Source organism: Podarcis vaucheri, assembly GCF_965113315.1.
Source record: "Podarcis vaucheri genome assembly, chromosome: 16".
Taxonomy (NCBI): domain Eukaryota; kingdom Metazoa; phylum Chordata; class Lepidosauria; order Squamata; family Lacertidae; genus Podarcis; species Podarcis vaucheri.
The window spans coordinates 41,396,361-41,422,670 of record NC_138754.1 but is presented as its reverse complement, the minus strand read 5'-3'; the positions used below and the strand labels follow the sequence as shown (position 1 = coordinate 41,422,670).

At 48.4% G+C, this 26,310-nt stretch overlaps 1 protein-coding gene across 23 annotated transcripts in view; it reads left to right on the top strand.

The window, feature by feature from the left end:
• Positions 1 to 26,310, top strand: part of NCOR2 (nuclear receptor corepressor 2) — a 392,573-nt gene that overhangs the window by 305,221 nt on the left and 61,042 nt on the right. For all 23 annotated transcript variants that reach the window (XM_082203742.1, XM_082203745.1, XM_082203729.1 and 20 more), the window contains 7 exons: positions 9,846 to 9,966; positions 11,507 to 11,735; positions 20,293 to 20,454; positions 22,012 to 22,148; positions 23,341 to 23,446; positions 23,662 to 23,766; positions 24,802 to 24,905. In XM_082203742.1, the coding sequence (XP_082059868.1) occupies positions 9,846 to 9,966; positions 11,507 to 11,735; positions 20,293 to 20,454; positions 22,012 to 22,148; positions 23,341 to 23,446; positions 23,662 to 23,766; positions 24,802 to 24,905 (964 nt within the window). The remainder of the gene's footprint in view (positions 1 to 9,845; positions 9,967 to 11,506; positions 11,736 to 20,292; positions 20,455 to 22,011; positions 22,149 to 23,340; positions 23,447 to 23,661; positions 23,767 to 24,801; positions 24,906 to 26,310) is intronic.

Genomic DNA, 26,310 nt, shown 5'->3' with positions numbered 1-26,310 from the left:
CCAGATATAATCCAACCTTTATGCCCGCAAGCAAGGATGAATGCTGAATGGATAGATCATATGGAGGAACCCTTATAGAAGCAATCTTAATACCTAAACCCAGCTGCCAAGTTACCTAAGCATTTTAAGAAAAGGTTTAATGTTGGTGTCTGGAGATTTGAAATCATGTTTTTCCTGAATGGAGTGAGGGCCTCTGTAGAACTGTGTCTGGTTTTCAGTTGGGTGGGGTTGACTTGTGTGTACCAATCACAGGCAATTAAAGGATTGTAAGGGACACCGACTTTTCAACGCATGTTAACCCATCACTAATGCCTTCAGGGACCAGAGAAGGGAAGTTGTTTTGTGTGTTGTAATTTATGGAGCTTTGTAGGATTTTGCTTCCATCTGCCAAAAGTTCTTTTGATCAGAAACTTCACATTCTGGGTGTTTAAATGCCTCATACTTGATTTTATATTGTTTAGGTTTTCTTATCAATTGGGGAGTGGGGCAAGGGGAGGAATTGGAAAGGAAATGAGGGGTTGAGGGGGGGATTGCTTTTTCGCTGTCCTGAGGACTCAAGTCCCAGCCATCCAGCAGTGAGAGACAGTATCTGGATCTAGGAGTGAGAGTTGTGTTTGTTGCCAAAGAAATATGACTTCCTGTACGCTAACAGAACAGCCTGCAAATTTCTCTTAACGGCCTGTGGATGGGCACCATTCCTGTAACCAGCAGCTTAAAAGTCGCTGACTTATTGCACTACTATCCTCAGTGGGGTTTTGCACTTGCTTAATGATTTGTGGCGCCTTGGCTCTTTGAGTCTCGCATTGCCAGTGACAGTAATTGAAAGGGCAACTTTATGGCCCTGGTGCTTATACTGTTCAGGATCGATGCCCATTGTCAGGGGTTAAAGAAGGTCATGTGATGCAATATGGTCACATCTCATGCCAGTGGCCTGTTCTTGATTAGGACAAGTGTCTGCTTTCGCTGGGTGACAGGTGATTTGTGGTTTAGTGTATAAAGGTAAAGGTAAAGGTACCCCTGCCCGTACGGGCCAGTCTTGCCAGACTCTAGGGTTGTGCGCCCATCTCACTCAAGAGGCCGTGGGCCAGCGCTGTCCGAAGACACTTCCGGGTCACGTGGCCAGCGTGACATCGCTGCTCTGGCGAGCCAGAGCCGCACACGGAAACGCCGTTTACCTTCCCGCTGGTAAGCGGTCCCTATTTATCTACTTGCACCCGGAGGTGCTTTCGAACTGCTAGGTTGGCAGGCGCTGGGACCGAATGACGGGAGCGCACCCCGCCGCAGGGATTCGAACCGCCGACCTTTCGATCGGCAAGCCCTAGGCGCTGAGGCTTTTACCCACAGCGCCACCTGCGTCCCTGGTTTAGTGTATAGCCTCGGTCAATTTCATTAAATGCCTCTTGGATCCATACTCCCATACAGCCATTCATCAAGTGAGGGTTGGGCACTTGCAGGAACAAACAAAAGCCTTTGTTTCATTGGGGGCACAAATGTTTCCTTAGGGTGGAAGCAGGCCAGATGTGTGTGTGTGCGCACACACAAACCCGAACAGTAAAGAAGTAGCCGTATTTAAATATGAGTGAAGTTTAATGGCTCTGATTCTTAGGCATCTGCTTAAAGTTCTGGTTCCCAAACTCACAGGGAATCTTGGCTTTCATTTAAATGAGACAGTAAGCTTGCAGACAATGATTTATAGATTTGCTGCTGAGACAGATACTTTGAAAATGAATTAAATAAGTCAAATATGCTATAGCTACCTTAGAGTTATAGGAGGCCGTCATTCTCTCTTTGCCCAATTATAGGTGCTCACAGTGTATTGAGTCTGCATTTGGCGTCCAGCGAATGGCTTATTCAGGAGAGCCCCTCCCCTTCAGTCAGGGTACCCATAGTTTCTGGAGGAGGTCCAGTGCAGGGTATTGGTTAATCCAGAAACGTTTTTTTAATCACGCTGATCCTTTCATCCCCAGCCATTGTGATTGCGTCACTCCCAGGGCACTTCAGACCTAATGTCTTGCCCTCACCCTGGCTGTAGGATTCTGTGCTTCCACTTGAGCCCTTGCAGTCAGTCCAGGAGGCCCATCTTCCTGCTGGAGATTAAAAAGCCCTGCTCTTTTGTTTATTTCTTAACTTAGAAGCTTTCTTGCCCACCCTCTGCCCATAAGACCCAGGGTGTGTGTGTGTGTGTGTTTACAACAGTAAAATATTTAATTATAAAAATAAAAACAATTACATAAAACAAAACAGAATAAATGTAAAAGTAAGTTCAAAACGGTCCATATATCAAAAATTAAAATTAAAAATTTACATACAAAACAATACAAACTTTAAAAAACCATACATAAACAGCTTTAAAATAGATGTAGACTCGGATCAAATATCTCCGTTTAAAAGACTTGTTGGAAGAGGAGAGTCTTCAGTAGGCACCAAAAAAGACAACAGAGATGACTAATACCTTAATGGGAAAGGATGAGAATGTAGGTGCCACTGCACTGAAGCCTGATTCTTGTATTGTGTGGAACTGTCCTGGCTCCCTCCCAGCACAGAGAGACAGAAGCTCTTCCTTGTAACTAAGCAGGATATATTTATTCAGGCAAGTAACAGGACAGGCTCGGCAGCAAACACAGTACTCAGGAATCACAATTCAGGAGTTCTGTAGCAGAGCAAGGAGCTGAGACCTGGAAGGGAGCAATGAAGATGTCCCAACAAGTTTTCCTGCCACTCCCAGTACCTTTCATGGACAAGATGTCGTGTGTTCACTCAGGTGACCTTCTCGCCCGATGGGAATATCAGAATTGCAGGTGTGCACTATGTTGGAAGGGGGTGGGTCTGCTCCCATCTGCGAAGGTGGCACCTGGTCCTAGGCGACAAGGGTGCACTCTCCCTGTTTAGGCTCCTGTTTAGCTGCCTCCTGTTCAGCCTCTCCTCTTCAGCTGTCCAAAGTTCTACCCAGCCTCCACTGTGGCTCCCTGTTCCTCAGGAAGGTCAGAGAGGAGAGCTGGCACCCCTGCTCCCCCTTCCAAAATTACCAAAATCTGATTGGAGACGGGAATCCAACCCAGATTCTCCCCATTCAGCCTCTCCCCCCATTTCTTCCTCCTCCTCCTGTGTCAGTCTGCCAACCCATGCCTGATCCTGACAGTTCTGCAGAACTAATGACAGCAATGGATCATAGAATCACAGCATTGTAGAACTGGAAGGGACCACAAGGGTCATCTAGCCCAACCCCCTGCAATGCAACGGGCTCAAGCCCACGACCATGAGATTAAGAGTCTCCTGCTCTACTGAGTGAGCTACTCCAGGCTCCTCATATGATGATATCTCTGAACAAGGCTCCGTTAACCCTTTCCCCCTGACAGTGTCTGGCTGGATGAAGGCCAGCCCAATGCCATAGGCCAGTGTTTCCCAACCTTGGGCCTCCAGCTGTTTTTGGACTACAACTCCCATCATCCCTAGCTAGCAAGACCAGTGGTCAGGGATGATGGGACTTGTAGTTCAAAAACAGCTGGAGGCCCAAGGTTGGGAAACACTGCCATAGGCAACAAATGCAGGCAGCTGCATTCCTCTCTTGTTTCTCCTCTGCACCTGGTGGTCTCTGCTGCCTCTGCACATGGGATGTACTCTATGACCAGTAGAGGGGGCATTTAAACAGGGGCTGGGTGGCCATGCTGTGCCAAAGGTTGGGCTGGGTGGCCTGCAAGATCCATTCCAAACGTTAAGTTTTTGCAGACCAACTGTAGGAAACCTCTTGATACTTGGCCAAGCCTACCTGACATCATATCCCATAAGGGGTATGGGGCAGATGAAAATAAGGCTCGTGGCTGAAACCGGGTTTTGCAGGTACCACCAACCAGCCAGTTGGTGGCACCTGTAAGCCCCTGTGTGCCTTTTGCAAGGGCTGCCAGGATCTCCAGAGCAAGCACCCACAATCAGCTGTCCATTGCATTCAGCTACACGGTTTTACTTCAAACCGCAGGTGCAAAGGAGCATGGGTCACCTGCCATCATTGTGTCAGGTGGTTGCTACTGGCTGCCTGTCCAAGTTGGCCTGGGGGTGTTGGTGTTGGAGGAGGAAGTAAGGCTCCTGCCCTCTCCTGATGCTCGGCTGGGTGGCAGGATGGGCCCAGGCGCCACCATTCACTGTGCCTCTCAGCAATTTAGGAGAAGGGCCTGCAGCCAGATAAAAAGGCCAGCCCAGGCAGTGAATTGCCAGCATGCACATTTTAGCAGCGGAAAGCTATGTTGTGGGTAAGCCCCGAGGAGAGCAGTGAGATGAAGCACAGTTCATAGAAGTGGTGCTCAGGGAGTACTTCGCTGGCTGCCCTCCATCACTCTGCCGCTCTTGCCAGCTATTGCCAAGCCAAAGCAAAGGTAATAACAGCTTTTAGCTCTTTCCGTTGTGTTTTTTAAAAAAACCTAGTCCCCCAAGATAATTATCTTTACATATATATTTTATAAAGACTTCTGGCAGTGCTAGGAATAAAAGTTCAGCTGTAGGTCATGCTAAATATAAATGAATGCAGAAGGCCAGCCTGTAGAGACATAAGTTAACTGTTGTCAGTTCATTGCTAAGAGAGAGGTAAGGCTGTTAATGTCAGGTGACCAGAGAATGTTCTAAGGTGCCAAGCAGAAACCTTATCCTATTTGCTTAGTAGTTTAAAACTTCCTGGGACAACATTTGACGGTTGAACCTGTTGCCCTTCCAACCTGTTACCTAACAGACTAGGACTCTGACTACCCTGCCCCATAAATGTCCAAACCCTGGTATCCCCTGGCACTAATACGCCACTGTTATGCTCCAAGGGCTGCCCTCAGGAGCCAGGATCTCAGCCTAAGGAGGTAAGACACATTTATCCAAGTGCTTACCCAAGCAGGGTTCGAGGTGCAGCATAGTCTCAAACACAGAGGATCCCAAACATGATCCAAAAGTGAGGTTGGGAAACAATCTGCCATCAGTATCAAAAGAAGTGCAAGCAGCGAGGAGGACAGGAATGGAATCAGGATCAAGAAGCCACAGACCTCTCTTGTTTCCAGCTCAACAGGGAGACCTTACATCCTCTGGCCTCCTAGACCATGCCTGAACCCCAACTGCTGGTTGTAAAGAAGTTCCAGGGATTGCTTACTGACTCGTCAGCCCCTTGGTCATGAGCCATGCGACAGATCGGGATCCATAGATCCATTCTACGTCCTTGCTCTTCAGTCTGGGCCTAGTCTCCTGGCATCTGCTTTCTAAATAATAACAAATAAAATAAAATAAACTAAACTGAGGAAGCAAGACTGAGAACTGGGTGTTCTGAAAGAAACCCTGCGGAACCTTTTGTCAAGTGTTTGTTGCCTTTGTGGCAGCAGCTGAGAAGTTCTGATATGCTCCTCAGTGATTTTTAAAAATTTTGTGTTTTTTTAAAGCTCAATTTCTGGTCAGTTATCCCAAAGTAAAGGGAACAAAATACACAGACAAGCATGCCCCTTTTTGCCAAAGCCAGTGAGTTTTGCTATTTAAGATGTCTTAGTTTAATGCACTGGGCTGCTTTTTCTTACCCAAGTAAGAAAAGATGGATTATCGCAAGATGGAGTAGCGAGTAAGAGCCAGTGATGTTAAACTGTTAACAGTTTTTAGCCAGGAGCAAACATAATTATTAAGCAAAGCTCCCAGAGGTAGGTAGCCTAAATCTCTTGAAATATAGGTGAAAGCCAGTAAGCGCAGATGTTTCCAAGTGCCTGCTTCAAGTTGTAAGACTCACACTGGGGTGAGCAAATGTGTAAACAAATCCAGGACTGAAGCAAGTAAAGTAGCAATAACCGGATGAGCAACGCTATGTGTGCTTTTTCTGCTCTGTTACCTTTGGCTTACCTCTTTTTCACCAATTGTCTTCATTCAGGTGCTATTGGCTAGTATCCATGAGGTAGTTTTGCCTCTTACGAACATTCTACCATAGAGCATGGGTACGCAACCTAAGGCCCGGGGGCCGGATCTGGCCCAATGGCCTTCTAAATCCGGCCTGCGGACAGTCCAGGAATCAGCGTGTTTTTACATGAGTAGAATGTGTGCTTTTATTTAAAATGCATCTCTGGGTAATTTGTGGGGCATAGGAATTTGTTCATCCCCCCCCCAAAAAAAAAATATAGTCCGGCCCCCCCACAAGGTCTGAGGGACAGTGGACCAGCCCCCTGCTGAAAAAGTTTGCTGACCCTTGCTCTAGAGTGACCACAAAAAAGAAACTAGGCTATGCAGATCTAGAGGAAGCTTGATTTTTAGTGGCTAGGCCCCGGCCTCTTATCACAATGCCAGCCCTCTTTTATTGCTCGCATGTAAGTGAATGCTGCCATTCACTCCTGGGTCAGGGGCAGGGAAAGTGCTGCAGTGAGGATGGATAATGTGGCAGCCACTGAGGGGGATTTCCCACCACACAAACAAAAAGAGATCCACATGAGATGAAGTACCCTACCTGTTGTCCTGCCAGGCATTTTGCTAGTATCTCAAAATTTTGTTATGAGGTAGATAGTGCAAAGCGTTTCCAACTGCATATCTGTGAGGCTTGTCTCTGGCAAGCAGTTGCACCATAGTGGAGCGAGTTGTTGAGCTTATTTGGCTGCTGATCATATAAAAGAACTCATCTGGTCTCTCCCTCTCCCTCTCTCACACACACAACATGTGTGTGCGCACACACACATACACAGATACACACTCCCCATCATAAAACACCTTCTTGACTTTCAGACTCTCAGTGTCCTTGAACTCTGTGCTCTTCCGCTCTAGTTAATCCAGATGTGGTCATTCCTCCTCTTCTCCCTGTTTCCTCTCCCGCCTCCTCTCTCCGTAACCAGATCCTTATCTCTCTCTTGCAGAGCATGTCACTAACTGAGAACAGAATTCAAACTTGCTGATTAACTATTGGCTCCCTTTTGCCTCAACTCTCCTTTAGGCTTGCAGCACGAAAGGCAAGCTTGGCCTAGTCCCGATTTTTTGTTGGAAAGCTGTTTGCCTGAGCTTCTGCTCCGGTTCTGATAGATCACTGTATTTGGGAAGGATTTTTTCCTCTGCAGGTGGCTTCTGAGCAGGGAAGGTCATCTGCTGCAATTCTGTTCCGATTGAAGGACACATACTGCTACCACATCCCTGAAAGGTGGCTATTCTGGTCAAATCCACACCATACAGTAAAAGAATATGACTTCCCCAAAAGAATCTTGGGAACTGTAGTTTGGGAGTTGCAGCTCTGCACAGGTAAGCTACAGGTCCTAGGAGTCTCTGGAAGAAGCCAAATGCTTACATTGTGTGGTGTGGATGTGACCCCAGCCTCTTCTTTAAAACCTCTTCAAAGGAAGAGCCTGATGCCTTTGGAGACAAGTCCGTCCCACTGTTGTACAACTTCATACTGTCAGGACATTCTTCTTCATGTTTAGCCTAAACTCTTTTTCTTAGAATTTGAACCTGCGCCTCCATGGACAGCTGTGAGTCCAAAATGACTCCCAGGCTGCGTACCTGGTCCTTCAGGGGCACAGTTACCCCATTCAGGACCAGGGAGTCCTCCACACCTGCCTGCCCCCTGTCCCCACAAAACAGTACTTTTGTCTTGTCAGGATTCTCCCTCAATCTGTTAGCCACCATCCATCCTCCAACCGCCTCCAGACACTCACACAGGACCTTCACCGCCTTCACTGGTTCTAATTTAAAAGAGAGGTAGAGCTGCGTGTTATCTGCATACTGATGAACACCAAGCCCAAACCCTCTGATGATCTCTTCTAGCGGCTTTATATAGATCAGGGGTCAGCAAACTTTTTCAGCAGGGGGCCGGTCCACTGTCCCTCAGACCTTGTGGGGGCCTGGACTATATATTTTTTTTTGGGGGGGGAGACCAAATTCCTATGCCACACAAATAACCCAGAAGTGCATTTTAAATAAAAGCACACTTTCTACTCATGTAAAAACATGCTGATTCCCGGGCCATCCAAGGGTTGGATTTAGAAGGTGATTGGGCCGGATCCGGCCCCCGGGCCTTAGTTTGCCTACCCATGATATAGATAGAAAGCACGGGGGAGAGGATGGAACCCTGAGGCACCCCATAAGTTAGAGCCCAGGGTTCTGAACACTCATCCCCCAACACCTCTTTCTGGACATGGCCCAGGAGGAAGGAGCGGAACCACTGTATAACATATTGTACAGTACTGTACATATTTGAAGATGGCTTTGATATACGTGTGCCCCTTTATCATCAGTCCTCAGGACTAAACAGGACTAAACATTCCCAACGCCTTCAGGCTTTCCTCAGAGGACTTGATCTCCAGGTTGCCTGATGGCTGCTCAGAAACTGATGACAGAGGCTCTTGCCTGATAGGGAGGAAGAGCTCTTGAGGCAGCACTGGAGGTACAGACTCAGCAGCACAGACTCACAGTAGCCTTTACACACAGACGGGGTGATGGGAAAGGTGAGACTAATCAGGTTGGAGGCAACAGGCCAGCCTTGCAGAGTCCTAGATCAGGGCAAGGAGTTTAGAACTGCGTGGAACCAACAGAGTTGTCCCAATTCCCACAAGTCAAGCTTTGAAAGGTGGGGCAAGGCAAGCTTGCTTGCAAGACCCTTGTGCCTTGCAAGACTGCTGAGCCTGCAGCCGCTCACTGTGTCAGGGGTGATGGTCTGTTCCTGGCAACAAGAGTACCACCCTCCCCTTCTGACCTTGGTTCTTCCAGCCCTCATGGTTGATTGACACCCTCCCTGGATTCCACTGCCGTGCTCCCTCTTCCTTGGGATGGAAGAGGCGAGGTGGGAGTCCTGCTTACCCATACAGAGCAGTTATATCCTGGAAAAGGGTATCAGCCACTTTCTTTACTCAGAGTGAGGTATGGGCAGGTGATAGAATCATAGAATTGTAGAGTTGGAAGCAACCACGGGCGTCCTCTAGTCCAACCCACAGCAATGCAAGAATCCTGTCCACAGTCATCCCTGGGTGAGCTCAAACCACCAGCCTTCTGGCTAACAGTCAGACACACTGACTCATTGTGCCACCTGCTCTGAAGAACTGGGTAGGTAAGCGATGGCACCAGCACAGCTGCATCTGGGCACAGGGGCTGGCAAGGCAAGCGAGTGGCCCTTTTTGCTGCCACATTGTACTGCTGCCTCATGTTTAGCTTGTGGTCTACTGACACGTCTACTGCTGTTCTTCCTACCTAAATGCAAAAATTTACACTTAATCTCTGCTGGCATTCATTTTGTTCATTTTGGCCAAGTTCTCTGTTCTATCAGTATCATCTTGGATCCTGTTTCTGTTGGCTTAAGATATCAGCAACTCAGTAACTCCTCTGCTCCTCTAGTCAGTCATTTCTAGAGCTGCTTTGCAGCATCAGGCCCAGGACAGACCCATGGGGCACCACATGTTCAGGTTGACAAGAAGCTGCTGGTAAGTACTTTTTAGGTGCAGTCAATCAGCCAGCTGCAAATCCACCGAACTGTACCAATATCTAGCTTGCATTTTACCAGCTTCCCAACAGAAATATCACAGGGTGCACATGGACACCTGGAAGGTGGTTGGCAGGTGGAGCAGGTGCAGAAGGCTGCTCTTGGGATTGGGATTGGTCTAGATCAGGGGTAGCCAGTGTAATGCCTCCAGGTGTCTTTGGACTCTGGCTCCCTTAATCCTCAGCCATCATGACCAATGGTCAGGGGTGAGACGAATTGTTATACAAAATCATGTACAGAGATACAGATTATCCATCTCTGATCCCTGAACTGATTGCTTGCTTTGAAAACAGACTGTGGGGTTCGTCTGTAGGGTCACCGTTTCCCTATCTCTGGCATAGGATTCCTGACATAACAGTAGCCATTCTTAACTGCAGAGCTTTGTGTTTCCATGCAGGCTGATCTCTTCCCGGCCCAGCCTCCTCAACGCAACTAATGACTCCCGGCTCAGCTCCTCGCCTCAGAAGCCGCTGGACTTGAAACAGCTGAAGCAAAGAGCTGCTGCCATCCCGCCCATTGTGAGTAGCAGCTCCCAAACCAGCTCCAACACCTTCCTCAAAACATTTTGCTCCCGCTGTGTTTAAACCCAGGGATTTGAGGAGAGGGTGACCCCTGCAATACTGTGCTTGGTAGGAATAATTTGCATGGACCATTCAGCTCCCCCAAGTGACAATGAGTTAGCCCCAAGGCTGAAGGGCACCTGCCATTTGCTGTGCTTTTAGTCAGGCAATCAGCAGGTTTTATCACACAGTTCAGAGCTGGGGAACCTCAGACCGAGGAGCTGGGTCTGACCCTCCCAGTTTCTCCGTTCTGGCTCTTGAACGCTTATTTTTTAATGTAAGACATTTATATACAGTGGTACCTCGGGTTACATACGCTTCAGGTTACAGACTCCGCTAACCCAGAAATAGTGCTTCAGGTTAAGAACTTTGCTTCAGGATGAGAACAGAAATTGTGCTCCGGTGGCGCAGCGGCAGCAGGAGGCCCCATTAGCTAAAGTGGTGCTTCAGGTTAAGAACAGTTTCAGGTTAAGAATGGACCTCCGGAATGAATTAAGTACTTAACCCGAGGTACCACTGTATAGCTTAATTATTCCTGTTTCTAAGTGGCATACATAAAATCAAACCACAGAAAATAGGACAATAAAAAATAAATATTTTTCATAGAACCAAATACTACCTCAGAATGTTTGCCGGAACAAGAAAGTCCTCGTCATGTGCCTGAAGTTCAGCAAAAAGGATGCCCGTCTCATCTCAGTTCGGCTCATTCCATAGGCTTCAGCCCGCTACAGTTAATGCACATCTCCTGGCAGTTACGAGGCGTGCATCTCAGCCACGGGGGCCACTAGCAGAGACTGCCCCAGAGATAGCAGGGATCAGGTTGGGATATAAGGGACCAGGAGGTCCTTGATATCCTGGACCCAAGTTGTTTACAAGGGCATTGGAAATTAATATAAGACTCTTGAACTTACAGTAACTCAGTAGCATATGGCACCCAATGCAAGCTTTAAAACAGTGATGTTCTGTGCTGGTGCTAGTCTGCCCCCACCAACAGTGCACTTACAGCATTTTGCACCAGCTGAATCAGGCACACACAGATGCAGAAATCAAGTCTTGCAGGGTGCCGATCTTTCCCTGCCCCAGCCCTTCACTTAACTATGCCAGTGCCTCTTGTTTGACGAGATGGGGAGAGACAAGTGTAGTTCTAAACCTCTGACATTTGCATGGCTGGAATGTCGCCCGCTGTAGAAAGGTAAGAGTCATATTCATTGCCCTGGCCACTTTTGCCTCTGGCCCTGCTCACCCCAGCATGTGGCTCCCAGAGGGAAATGAGGCCCTTGGTTTAAAAATGATTCCCATGCTGTTCCAGTTTCTCTTTCCTGTTCCCCAGAAGGAGGGAAAAGTCAGGGGCTCAGGATGAACTGGCTTTTTAAAACCTCTCTGCAGAAGTGTGGCATTCATTCATACCCCATGGAGTGTGCATGCATGTGTGTGTTTGTACACACCAGCTGCAAATGGCACGATTCATCCACTTTCCCCCTTCTTCCCTTCCCTGCAGATTTCAGAAGGTTTACAGGAGGGAGTGCTGCAGAGCGGAAGCCTGAAGTCTCAGGTGCCTCATCACGCTTTGGCCCTTTACCAGCAGCAAATCACCATGGTCCACGAATCTGCCCACGAGGAATCTGCACAGAGTAAGCAGCTGCAGCTGCAGCCAGCTGAAAAGGACCCCCCGCTGAGCAGCAGTCCCAGGGCCCAGAGCAGGAGTCCAGCTGTGGTTGATAAAGAAGGTGTGTGGGTGTTTGGGGTCCGGGGAGGCAGTGGTCACAGAAGTGCAGGGGAGGGTGGAGATTAGCCCCCCATGCCAACCTCATGGGCTCTTTGGAAGCTTTCTCTGCCTCCCTTTTTCTCTGTCTCTCTCTCCACAGAGTCAGGCAGGCATGGCTAATTAGAGGGAACATCGTGTCTCGCTCTGCCCTGATCAAATGCCAAGAGGCGGGAGATCCCTCTTATTAATGTCCCCGGCCGTTGCGTTTGGAAGCGGGGCAAGGAGACCTGGAGCAGGGCCAGGGCTGTGGGGTGAGCTACTCCCCACTGCCTTCAGAAGGCTTTTAGCGTTCAGCTGGAGACATTATTTCTTGGAGAATCAATGCTAATGCCCTGACTGGAAGGGCAAGGCTTCCTGTAAAAGATTCTCTGCTGCATTCACAGTGGAAATGGCCAGGGCACCTAATGGGCAGTTTGTAGCTTTCTTCCCTTCTCTGTGCCTCCTTGGTATTGATTGGCAAAACACTTGAGGAGGCACTGCAATTGGTCACCTCATAATGCATGCCTAAGAATCCTTCTGCTGCTGGGTGGCTCCCTTCTGTGCTAAGAGAGAGTGGAGCTTACTGGGCCTCTGCCTTTTTGCATACGGACATTGCCTTATACTGAGTCAGACCATTGCTGCCTCTAGATCAGTATTGCCTACACTGACCGGCAGCAGCTCTCCAAGATCTCCAATTCTGTTTGGAGATGCCAGGGATTGAACCTTCTGCATTCAAAGTGGATGTTCCACCCCTGAGCTATGATATATTATCTTTAGGGACACAATCATGTTTTTTTGGGGGGGGGAATGTGAGTAGCAGAGGAAGTCCTTGTCAGTAGGCACTCCATCCTGCCATGTGAAGTGTTTACTGATGAGAAGATTCGCCAGCAGGAAGGTCTCCAGCTTGCACATGAAGCTGCCCTATACTGAGTTGGACCGCTTGCCAGTCTGCCACTTTCCAAGGCTGATTTATTTAAATAATTTTTTATCCAGTTCTGCAGTAAGAAAAATAAAACTAAAAGCCATAGTGCAGCTTACAAATTGCTGCAAACAAGGCAGCTCCTGCCCTCAGGTTTGCATTCTATATGAAGACATGACACAAGAGGAAAAGGCATTGGGAGGGAGGAGGGAACAAGGAAAGTTGGGTGCAGTGTCTTAGTCACAAGGTGGAAAGGTGGAAAGAGACAGAAGAGCCAAAAACTGCTGGTCTTTGAGCCGTAGCAGTGGAGTTGGCCCAGCCCCCCTCGGCTGAGAAATCTCAAGCAAAAGTCTTTGCATGCCCTTTAAAGTGGAGGTGCTGAGGTTTTCAGCTGAGTCCTCCTCCACGCAGGCCAGGTGCTCTTCTTGCTGAACCTGCTCTGCAGGGAGATGGGCCGCATTCCTTGGGGTGTCTAACTGGGACGGAGTGTAGCTCCCTGGCAGAGCTTCTGCTTTGCATGCAGAAGGTCCCAGGTTCGATTACCAGCATCTCCAGGTAGGGCAGGGAGAGAACCCACCTGAAGCCCTGGAGAAGTCAGTGTAAACAATGCTGAGCCAGGTAGACTAACGGTCTGGCTGGGTCTTGGTTAGCCATGTTTCCTAGGTCTGTCGAGACGTAATATCTGGGGAAGTGAGACCCACTTTAAATGAAGAACTTTCAACACAAGAAAACTCAGGAAAGGAGCACTAACAGGTGACTCCACCCAAGATGTCGTGCAAACTGCACTTACTTACCTGGTGCAAACACATTCTACTAGCCAGGACTTTCTCACCCTGCTCATGTCCTTGACCCTTACCTGGTGCTGTTCCTTGCATTTGACCTCAACCAGTATGTCATTAGTTCTTTTATCCCTCTAGTAGAATTGGAGAGTTGGAAGAGACTCTGATTGTCATCTAGACCGATCCCCTGGAATGCAGGAATCTCAACTGATTTCAGATAATGCAGGAACAGACAGATGCAATGAGACACAAAAGCAAGACAAATGCCATATACTAAATCAGCAAGTGCAGTCCTGTTTAGTTTTACATGGTCTCTCCCCCCACCAATTTTCTTGTTCTCATTCCCTTCTTAAAGAATTTAGAATACCCTTCTTCTGGCGGGGAGGGAATTGCATACAGAGAATGAAGTTCCTTAGACCAGAGCTGTAAGGTAATGAGATGCGTCATCCTTACGCAGGAGGGCACGTGCTGTCTTGGCAAAGGGGCTGTACTTTCAGGCAATGGGAGTTCATTGTTTCAATTTTCCCAGGTTGGATGGGAGGATTTCGCCCCCCCCCAAGTCAAATATGGTGGCGGGAGGAGGGATCTCCTCCACTCCCCCCCCCCCCCGTGAAGAACAGAGCCAGCTAAACTGGCCCAAACATCCAGAGCGGCTTTGTCGGCCAGACTTTTAAGAGAGCACCGTCATGACCTGAGTGAGGGGTTCCCTGTCCTGCAGGTCTTTTGGCTGAACCATTGTCAGCTAGGAGCTTGCTCTAGCCAAAGCATTTGCACACACACTGCCTCCTCCTCCTCTGGCATGAAGGCCTTTTTCTGGTTTGGCGGACGGGAGCGCTGCCCATTTGGCTCTCATTTCTCCCTCAGATGGTTCCCGTTTTTCCCCTCTCCCTGTGTTTTGCTTTTTGTTTTTGTATGGAGAAGCCAAGGTTGGAGGGGAGGGAAGAGGAAGAGTGTGCGAATGTGGGGTTGTTGCCTTTTTCTTTCCTTTTCTCTTGGCAGCTTTGGAGGTAGCAATATGTTTCCTATTGATTTAGCCACCCTTTTTAGCTTGGCCTTTTGAGGGCCAGTGGAAAGCCAAGAGCATGCATTTGGATGACAGATAGTATAAACGATGTCTCTCTTGCTCCAATTTCCAGGGCCTTGATAAACGGTAATAGTAACTCTCTTTCTGGGGATAAGAGCTGCTCTATCAAAAAGACCCTGAGTTATAGCCCCCCTTTAATATAGGTTGCGGCATGGCAGGAGGGGGTCAAAATAAAGCATTCGTACTTCAGACTTCAAAGCGTTTCCACCCTCAGCTGGGGGTGGAATGGCTTTCCAGATATGCGCAGCACACGTCTTTCCTTTGCATGAGGCTGAAGATCCATTGCAAATAACGTATGTTGGATATTGCAGCCAGTGGACTTATACCAGGATCCAGCACTTTTCTGGGCCTCTGACGTTTCCCATTAGGAATTTCCCCTGCCATTTCCCCTGTTGCGCCAGACACTCAGTGATAGAAATAAAAGCACATGTTGTCCCAGCTCCTGCACAGGCTTCCCGACTTCCGCTGCTTTGGGAGAAACAGCAACAGCACTCTATGCCGAGCGATCTAAAGCTCAGTAGCTGAGCTGGCTCTTAGGGAAAAAAAGGAGGCTGCCCTACCTTGAGTCAGCCCAGCCTGCCATCTTGCTCAGCATTGTCTATACCAGCCTTTCTCAACCTTGGATCCACAGCTGTTGTTGGACTACAACTTCCACCATCCCTTGTGAGAAGGGCCAGCCATCAGGGATGATGGGAATTGTAGTCCAACAGCAGCTGGGGACCCAAGGTTGGAAAGGCAGGTCTACCCTGGCAGAAGATCTCCCGGGTTTCAGGAAAGGGATATTCCCAGCCCGACCTGCAGATGCTCTGCCCCTGAGCTACAGCCCTTCTCACGGAAGAGTTCCAGGCTCAGCTCCCAACATCTCCACCTGAAAGAATCTTGGGCTGCAAGGCTGGGAAGGAGAGGTCTCTGCCTGAGAACGTGGAGCAGCCTTTGTCAACCTGCTGCCCTCCAGATGTTGTCTGACTCCAACTCCCATCATCCCTGGGGGCACCCTATTGGAGAAGGCTGCCCTGGAGAGCCACTTCCAATATGTTCTGGGCTAAGTGGAGCAGTGGTCTGACGTAGACTCCTCCAGACAACCCGTTCATTAAACCTTCATCCTAATTTGCTTGCACAAAGCTTACACAGAATTTAGGCGCCATCCAGTCTTCATTGAGCTTTTCTTATTATTTATTTACAAAGCTGTCATAAAACAAAAGAGTGGTCCACCCCAATCGGCATGCAGGATGTTTAAAGTGGATTTGTTGCACTAGGGGCAACAGAATGCTTCTTAATTGGTTTTAATTGCAAACCTAAAGTCCCAATATGTCGGTGTGATTGAATCCCTCCCACAAAGTATTGACAGTCTGGAGACACCCATAGTGCAGTGCATTGTTTCTCAAACTTGGGTCCCCAGCTGTTGTTGGACTACAACTCCCATCACCCCTGACCCCGGGTCCTGCTAGCTAGGGATGAAACATCCGATCAGTGGTTGTGGGGCCCTTGCTGCCCCTGCACATGGCACTCCCCCCTCACTCTCACTTGCCTGACAATCTCAGGATTCACCCCACTGCATGTGGAGCTCTTCGTGGACTATAAAGTGCTGTAGAAATGCCAAGAGTTGTCTCCAAATAAGTTCTACTCAGAGCAGACCTAGTATAATTAATGGACCCAAGTTATTCATGTTCATTCATTTCAATGGGTTTACTGAGTAGGAACAACATTGGCTGCAACCCTAAATATTTTGCTTGGATTACAGAAGGTGGAGACAAACACAGGTTTGCTAAACTAAAAAGAAAACTATTCAAAACAAGTGTTAAATAAATGCCAACTGTTTCTTTGAAGAAGAGCGGTAGCCCCGCACTCACCCTATTCATGGGGCCATAGCCGAGCTTTTGTACAAATCTTTTTTTGGCATATTGCTTCCCCATTTTGTCAAGGTACCTCCGCCTTGCTAGCTGTGGGGCAGCCGCCTTCCCTTTGTTGCAAAGGCCCTCCAAAGGGCTGCGATTCCTGCACCCGGGTTCCGTGCGTAGCCTTGGCTGTCCCTGTGGGAGAGTCAAAGAGAGTGCAGTGAGGGGAGAGTTGAAGTCTGGGAGGAGCACAGAGAATTACCAAGGAAAATATGCACAAGGCGTTGAAGAGCCAGAGGCCTCTGCGCTGCTGTCTGCCTCCAAGCCTGACCCTTGGATGCTGACGTGTCTCCCATCTGCTTCATGCCATCCTTTGAAGGTGCAGATAAAAAACATGTTTCACATCTTAAATCATGAAAGCCAGAAAGTGTGGGGGGGGGGGTGACATGGACGCAATTTAGTCTCCTGGTTCTCAAAAGTATGAGGTAGGCTTTCCAGGGAGAAGTGTGAGGACCTATTCCTATATAACACACAGGCATTTCAGGACAGTAAACCCCATTGCTTTGCATCTCCCCTCCCAGCAGAGCACATAGCCCCCTTGGGGGGCAGCCTCCAACATGGTGAGGCTTGGCTGGGAGAATTTTCCATGCCCATTCCTTCCACTGTCTGTCCGGACATTGGTGTTGCATCAAAGCATTGGGGTGTGTGTGTTTCACATAGACCTCCCTCTTGGCTCTTTCCAGGGTCGAAGCCCTGGCACTGTGAGGGCCCACGCAGAGGCCCTAGGCTGCCCCCCTCAAAAAAGTCCTTGGTTGAACAGGTCATTTTCAGTCCCTCAGTATCCGTCTCACCTCTGGCGTAACTCCAAACAGTCCCCATCTGCATTACTAGCAGTTTGAGCAAGTAAAAGCAGACTTTAGAGTCACACAAGTCCCTTCGTACGAGTTTTCACAGGGACAGTGGATGCTGCTCCTTTTTTATTGGGCTTTTGCTTTTCTCGAGGGACCTGCCTCCGTAGACATAAAGTGCTGTGAAGGTCTTGGCAATCCTCATCTCTCCATTGGTCTCAGATATTAGTTGTGCTTGGAAGGACCTTAAGGGCATTTGTTTGTTGGCTTGTGAGCCTCTCAGTAAAGTTGTTTTTACACAACTAAAGGCAAACAGATAATTTGTTCACTCATTCCTTTTGGGGACGGCCATAGCTCAGTAGTAAAGCACCTGTTTTGCATGCAGAATGTCCCAGATTCAATCCCTGGCATCTCCAGGCAGGTCTGGGAGGGACCCTGGCCTGAAACTCTTTAGGCCAGGTAGGCTGGGGTGGGCCAAATGCAGCTCCTCGGTCTTCTCTCTGGCCCTGCATCCTCTCGCCAAGCCGGTCCCCTTCTCCCCAGGCCATGCCTCACGCTGCTCTGCTCTTCGCCCTCCTTGCAATCTTCTTGCCTGGCTGGAGTGTTTTCTTCTGTGGCAATGCCTTTTGCTTGCCTGGAGAGAGGATGGAGAGGCTCCACGGCTGGAATGTAGCCTACTGCACAAAGGGAAAAGTCACGTCCATTGCTCTGCCCATGTCTGCCATTGGCATATGCCCCCCACCCCGGCAATGACAAGGGAATGTGACCATCGAGTCGAAAAAGGTCCCACAAACCCCAGTGTAGGCAAGAGTGAGCTAGATGGCACAATGTTCTGACTTGGAAAAAAGCAACTTTGTTTATTTCTTTTTAACTCAACGGTTTCTAGTCCCTGCTTAAGTGCAAACACCCATCAGGGTGGGCTAGCAGTAACAGCAGAGACAAATAAATCCAGAATAAAACAAATAAAGGCAACAGATTTAAAAGCAGAGCAGCAGATAGAATCAGCTTTGGGTAATGTTTAATCAGGCTTGTTCTTAAACAGTTGTGTACTGTGTATGTAGGAGGAGTACATTCCTGACAGGAGAACCACGTTCAGCCCAGCCATGCTGTCTTGAGGTCCTTGCCTCTGTGGTGGGCAGCGGCCTGATGAAGCAGCCCTTGCAGAGGGAACAGGAAGCTGCTGACCTCCAGATGTTGTTGGACTCGCAGCTCCTAGCGCCCCTGATTTGGCCATGCTGGCTGGCAGAGCGCTGGAGCCCCACAGCTGGGTCCCACGTCCTCTGCTTGGAAGGAACAGGTTCAGTTTAATTACGTTCACTGAATTAGTTCAAAAACAAGATGGGTGACACCTGGCTTGAGAGCAGTACATGTGAAAAGGATCTAGGAGTCTTGGTTGACCACAAACTTGACATGAGCCAAACGCGGCAGCTAAAAAAGTCAATGCAATTCTGCGCTGCATCAATAGGAGTATAGCATCTAGATCAAGGGAAGTAATAGTGCCACTGTATTCTGCTCTGGTCAGACCTCACTGTGTCCAGTTCTGGGCACCACAATTCAAGAAGGACATTGACAAACTGGAATGTGTCCAGAGGAGGGCAACCAAAATGGTCAAAGGCCTGGAAACGATGCCTTATGAGGAACGGCTAAGGGAGCTGGGCATGTTTAGCCTGGAGAAGAGGAGGTTAAGGGGTGATATGATAGCCATGTTCAAATATATAAAAGGATGTCACATAGAGGAGGGAGAAAGGTTGTTTTCTGCTGCTCCAGATAAGCGGACACAGAGCAATGGATCCAAACTACAAGAAAGAAGATTCCACCTAAACATTAGGAAGAACTTCCTGACAGTAAGAGCTGTTCGACAGTGGAATTTGCTGCCAAGGAGTGTGGTGGAGTCTCCTACTTTGGAGGTCTTTAAGCAGAGGCTTGACAACCATATGTCAGGAGTGCTCTGATGGTGTTTCCTGCTTGGCAGGGGGTTGGACTCGATGGCCCTTGGGGTCTCTTCCAACTCTATGATTCTATGATTCTATCCAAGCTGCACCCGAGAGTAGTTTTCATTATTGCCCAGCAAACTGAATGTGAATTAAGTTTGGTTTCTGGTAGAACTTTAAACAGTTTCTCATTTGTCTTCATTCTCTTAAATGTGCTTTTTGGTCTTTAGCGTCTTTGGGCCCTTAAGAATCATAATTGTTGGAAAAAATAAATTAAACTTCCACTCTGTGTGTGTGCTTTGATGTACTCTGAGCCTTCTTAAGTACATTGTATACTTCAGCACAGTAGCTTTTAACATTCTGAATGCTTGGGGGGGGGGAGAGAATAATTTGCATGAACTTGAACTGAACTGTGAACTGAACAAGTTAGTTTTGCAACTAGTTTGGGTTTGTTTGTCTTTTTGTAAACTGCTTTGAGAGCCCCTTTGGCTTAAATAGGGACAAGGTATAAATGACTCAAATAAATAAATAAAGTTTCTGATGAGGGTACATCAGAGATTGGTTGCCACGATAAGATAAGACCCTTTCCTACCTGCTCTTCCTCCGCAAGGTGTCCTTCAGATTGTAGTATATGAGAGTTGCCTATTGTTGTTATTCTCCCCGCCCCCACTGAGCTTTTCGTAACTCAAAACTCTTCAGATCATCCCACAAAGGTTTTACAAGATTAGTTAGATTGATAGAGAATAATTAGCTGCAGTTCATACGTACTTGTGTGAAACTTGATTTCTTTGAATTGTGATTGATAGCTGCATATATGCTCAGGTCCCACTGCAAAGCACTGCATTTCAAGCGATGCAGGATAGCAATACGAACGGCTCTCTCTTTGCTGCTACATATGCAGTGGCCCATCTGCGCCTGGAAGTTGTTGCTTGATTTTGCAGAGATCACTTGACCAGTGTGTGTGTGTGTGTGTGTGTGTGTGTGTGTGTGTGAATGAGCCTGATTGTCCGCACAAGGTCACTCAATGAGCATCATGGCTGAATGAGGATTTGCATATGGTTGTTCTGCGGCCAAACCCTGTGTTTTGTCTGCTTGGAGTTCCTTTCTGACTGCTGATTGGCTGTCCCTTTGTTTTCTCTTGCAGAGAAACCAGTGCATTTCACCTCCCTCCCGGAGGGGCCAAAGCTGGTGGGAGAGCCCTCCATCACAACCTGCTGGCCTCCGGTGCTTCCCTACCAAGGTTCAAGGGATCTGATCCGAACCTCTCCACACACTGAGCCTCACGTGTTTCAGTATAATCCTCCAGGTGAGAGAGGTTCAATCAGGTTTGCGTTGCGTTGTTGTCAAATTTGTATACTATCATGTACTGGCTGGATGCAGAGGAATGGAGGGAGGCAGCAGCTAGAGAACCCCCAAGGAAGGAAGGCTCAGAGCCTGGGGATTAGTGGGCAGTGAGTGGTCCCAGGGAGAAGAGGGAGAAGGCTGTGGCAGGGGGGTGGGAGAGAGGTGTCGGAAGCTTAGGGAGCTGGGAGGGTCTGTGTCAGAGAGTAGCCAAGAATCAGAGGCAGAAGCTGAAACAGGACAGTGGGATGAGGGAGTCAGGCTGGTGAAGATGCACGGGTTTCTTCCCCTCCTGCTGCAAGAGAGAGGCATGAAGCAGGAGGAGCAAAGGCAGACATGCCGGCACAGTCTCAGATTGCTTGGGAAAACCCTGGAGATGAGGAAACTTAGGCAGCTGTGGGAAGGCAGGGACCTTCAGTCTCCACAAGTCCTTCATAGGGGCAAGACCTACCAGAGAAGAATTGCTGTGCTCATTAGGCCTGACAGCTCTGAGCGCATCCTGATTTCTTCTAACAGAGAGTTAACTTCACTTAACTCTGAGTGATTTATTGCTGGCTCGCTCCTGACATATACTGCCCTTCATCCATAGATCTCAGGGCAGTTCACACCATAAAAACACAAGATAAAAAAGACATAATAAAAACAAGAATAAAAACCACTAACCTCCTCCCACAGAACATTTAAAAGGGTATTGGGTTATTGCTGTGATCCAAGGATCACAGGACACTTTATAAAAACACAAACATTTATAATATAACAACAAACAAAATAATAACACACACACACACCCCACACACATGCAGTTTAAAAGTCATGGATTATTTAGTTAGCCAAAGGCCTGGGAGAAGAGGAATGTGTTTTGCCTGACACCTAAAGGTATATAATGAAGGTACGAAGTGAGCCTCCCTGGGGAGAGCATTCCACAAGTGGGGGGCCACCACAGAAAAGGCTTGTTCTCGTGTTGTCATCCTCCGGACCTCTTGCAGAGCCTCAGATGTTGGTTCATATGGGGAGAGGGGTCCTTGAGGCCCTTGCACTCTGAAGTGGGCTTGCTTTGCTGGTGTCAACAACCTGATGCAGGTAGCAGTTGCCACCATGAGCCCCCTTGGAAAGCAGTTTTCATAATCTGTTGCTTATGAGCTTCCCATGAGAGACATTCTGTCCCACCGTTCTTGGAAACTCCGTGCTCGTAGGCACGAGGCCCCATGGCGGCAGCACTAGGAACTTGGGAAGCTGCCTTGTACCAGGTCAGACCATTAATCTGTCTAGTACAGTATTGTCTACAATGACTCTCACTGCAGTTGCCCCTTATGGGGATCAAACCTGCAACCTTGGCGTTATCAGCACCACACTCTAACCAGCTGAGCTAGCATTATCACACATACAGACACCCCCCCCACACACACACAACTGGAAGCTTGAGACAACAAGTGAAGCAGTCTTTCTTTAAAAATATAATTCGAAATTATAAATGCCTCTTGCTTTTTTCCTTGCTTATTTATTTATTTATTTTTGTATGCAGGTCACTCAATCTCCTTAAACATGCATGAAGGTTCTCGGCCGGGCTTCCAGAGATTGTCCGCCATCTCCAACCCTCCCCCTCTCATCTCTACCAAGCATCCTTCTGTTCTTGAAAGGCCCCTTGGCTCTATTTCTCAGGTAAAGGCTCAGGTGTCAGGGCATGTGGAAGACATTCCTTTTGCTAGGCAGGTCTTTTCATGGCAGCTCTGATCTTTATAGATTCTCCCAGACAAAGAGTATCAGCAGGGGAGGGGTAGTGGTGTAAGAGACTAAGTGTCATCTGTGTATGTACAGCACCTTGCAGAACATCATAGGCAAAAATTAGACAGGTCCCTGCCCCCAAGCAGCCTCCAGTCTGAAACAGACAGTGAGGAAAGCAACAGGGATGGGAAGGAGGGAGAGACCAAGGGAGGCTAGCGTGAATCTGGACAGACATTGTTGCCATGTATTTACATCCTTGGTTGCATTTAGGAATATGGATTAAAAGTATAAGCGGGGGCGGGGGAGGTTTCCCCCCACATTGTGCTTCCCAGACCAACAGTTGTCCATGAGGTTCCTTTAGGAGGTCTGCAGTGTGTTTGTCAATTTGTGACTGAAAACAAGAAGCAGTGCATTCATTGCATTAAACATTCTCATTGATCTTTAATTGTGTGTTTCCTACTTCTTTTATTGTTTAGATTGCATTTTATTGTACTGCAGTTTGAATCCTGCAGAATGCAATAACATTTCCCGCTTTTCCCAGGCAGAGGTCTGTGCTTTTAATGCTCCGTGTCCAGGCGTTTTTATTCTGTTTTGGCTTTTTTGCACCAAGGGTTCCCCACAAAAACCCATTTTTTAAAGCTGAATTGGAGCAAACATCAATTTGGGTTTTCCATGGTTGTTTGCTCCAAATGAGCCTTAAAGAGCAAGTTTTAATGGGAAAAACTCCAGAGCAAAAAAAGGCTCATTGACCTGTAGCTTTGTATTGTGGACCGTGCCTGCAAAGAGTGGAGGAAAGGTAAGTGTGAATAAGCCCTAAATGGTCCACCGAAACCCATAATCAGTTTTCAGGTGACTGTGGGAAAATGCTTGTGCAAACAGTAGTATAAACTAAAGGCTACCTGGACTGTTTCATGTGGTTGGCTTTATCAAGCTTTATCCTTGCCCTCAATCCTTGTCCCATCAGTCCTCCATTGTCTCTGTGCAGAACCTAGCACCCTCTTTCCATGAATGAAATATCAAACTGCAGCAGTAATGACTTATTTCAGAAGGTGTGACAGCAGAGCTGCTTTGGTACTTGCACCTGTTGCTCTTGTTCCCCTGTAACAGCACCCTTTGATGTGCTTTTCAGGGGGTGCCTATCCAACTCCACACTCCATTCAGCTCTGAGCATGCAAAAGTCCCCATTGGCTCCATCGGCATGGGCCTTCCTCTGACCGTGGACCCCAAGAAGCTGGGTAAGACGCCATAATATTCCCCATTCTGTTGGACTGCAGGGGTGGGGCATGCAGCTGTCGGCACCAGAGCCACAGCTGGCAGCTGGAAGAGAGACTTCACAGTTAAGGAATATTGAGAAATTACGACAGGAAGCAGCCTGACAGCTGCCCCCACCCCCAGTCCACTCCTGTTCTGGCACTGTAACATGGCTGCATGATATGTTAATATTTTCTAGTGCCTTTCCCCGGAGTGAAGCAGGAGCAGCTCTCTCCGCGGAGCCAGGCTGGCCAACCAGAAAGCTTAGTTGTGCAGACGTCGCAGGAGAACTCCGTCCTTCGGGGTGAGGCAGTGGCGCTGTGCCGTCTGAGGTTCTTATTCCCTGGGCGGGGGGGCAGGTCACTTGCAGCGTTCCTCTCTGAAGCTGCCATGTACAGTCTTGAGAGTTGCATCCCAGCATTTTTGATGGCGTTGCACAGGATTCTTGGAAACACAGGAGGCCGCCTTATGCTGAATTAGAACATCATCATCATCATTATTGCTATTATTTGTATACCAGCTTTCATCCAAATATCCCAGAGTTGTTCACAACATAAAAATACAGAATAAAACCAGCAGCTCTCCAGGTTTTCAGGCCAGAGCCTTGCCCTGCCTGCCTGGAGATGCTGGGGGTGAACTGGGGACCTTCTGCATGCAAAGCAGAGAGATACTTCCCCACTGAGCTGCAGTCCTTCCCAGTGTTTCTTCAGTGTCCCTGAAAACCTTGCTGCTCCAAGGAGCTGTTTGCATGGCTTATACAGCTGGGCGGACGCTGTTTCTGTCTGGCATACTGGACCAACAGTGGCCTTGCCTGCGTGCAACAGAAGAGTTCAAATAGGGAAATGTCCATGGCTAAGTTGTTTCTTTCTAAATGTCACCTCTGACCTCCTAAGTGTCCAGAAGTGCTCTAGAAACTGGCACATGTTAAAAGCAGGGGTGGGGCCGGGGGATCTCAGGCTTGGGGGCCAGTTGCAGCTCTCCGGGCCCCTGTCCTCTCCAGGCCACCCCCCTCACTGCTTCTGCTTCATTCCCCTGAGTGTATTCACATGTCTAGAATGGGCCCTTGAAGTCTTGGTTGCCTGAACGGGAGAGCAGAGAAGGGTGTGTAGAAACCAGAAATTTACACCCATTGCCCTGCCCCTTTTTACTTCTGGCCACGCCCACTGTTGGCATGTGGCCCTCAGGAGGTTGCCCAGGTGCTGATGCGGCCCTTAGAAAAAACTGGAAAAAGTTTCCCCACCCCTGTCTAAAAGCACCACCCTATCTGCCAGTGCCTTCATTTGCAGTGCCTGGGCTTCCTCCAGGCTGGCGGCATTTTTGACATGGTTGTATCCTGCAGGAACATCCCTGGGCTCGTTGTCGGGAGGCAGCATCACGAAAGGCACCCCAAGCCCACGGCCGCCATCGGAGTCTCCCATCACGTATCGAGGATCCATCACACACGTAGGTCTCTTCTCTGCTTCCAGGGGTCAGTGAAAATTGGGTTGGAACTTCCTCAGGAGGCAAGCTTCCCTGAGAAAGCGCTTGTCCACCTCCCCTCTCCACCAGGGAGACCTGTGCACTTGAGTGCATTTCTCAATTTGTGCAGAGAGGCTGTGGAGCCCAAGGGGCCCAGGTCAAGGCTGAACAACACATGGGAGTTCGCTGACAGATGGAAACCCTGAGGGTCATCTAGTCCAGCCCAGTGTGAAAAGGCTTGAGAAGCCTGATAGAACAAAGTGCTTCACCACCAAGGCATCAACCTTGCTGAAGGGCGCAGGGCAGGGAGGTGGGTGTGTCAAGAAGGGCAGCCCACAATCGTTCTAACTGCAACATTTAACTTGGTGCACTCTTGCCCCATAAGCTTCGGAGCAATGCTTTCTTGGCTGGAAACTCTGCTTCTCTTGTGCCATCGGAGGGTAAATGCATCTATTTGTGGCCCAAACCAGATGCTTGGATTAGACATAGGATGAAGTTCCATTCTTCAGAGCGTCTTCATGAAAAGGAGTGTTAGCAGGTTGTGTCCTAAGTAGGACTGGCTCAAACTACAGTCTTGTTATAAACTGCCCCGTGAACTTCTATTGTTGGGTGGCATGTAAATGACTAAAATAAATAAATCCCACCTTTCTCCATGTGAAACACCCAAGGCAGTTTACAACTTGATAAAATAATTTATTTCAGTTTTTAATTACATAATTTTTACTAGCAATATTGATATTCTAGGAATTGTTATTCCTTGCAAGTGCATGTGTAAATATATTTTTTCCCATGTTGCAATTATAAACCTCACAGTGACTTACTGAAGTGGACCTGGGTCTTCTTTTTATTATTCCTTATAAAGTTTCATTTATGTTCTGGAGAGGTACAACTTGAGCAGCACAAATGATAACCAGTTACTTGTACCAGGCTCTGCCCTCCCTCTCTGATTTATTGAAATACTGACATTCTGAATTGGCACAGAAAGAGAACAATGCGTGTAACAGGCCCCCACCTACTCCCGGGTCCGCCCCTGCCTTGTTAGCATGAGAAGTAGACTAGGCTCTGTGAGGAAATGCAAAAGGAACAAGGTGGGCAACGAGCCATTCTTTTACGGCTCTCTGGCTTTGGTCTGCCGCTAATGTGGGTAAAGGCTTGGCAGCTCCTAAAACCTCTCTCCCCAAATCAGTGTATCATTTAGTAGGCAAGGGAAACAGAGTGGGCTGCCAAATGGGTTGGGTCTTCTTCCAGGCGTTGTCCCTCGGACACACACACACACACACACACCCCAGAGAGATCCGACTGCCATCCGTCATCTCCAGCAGCAGGATCCCTGCCAAGTGGGTGGTCACTTTGGGCTGCTGAGTTATTGCTTTATCTGGAAACCGAGCAG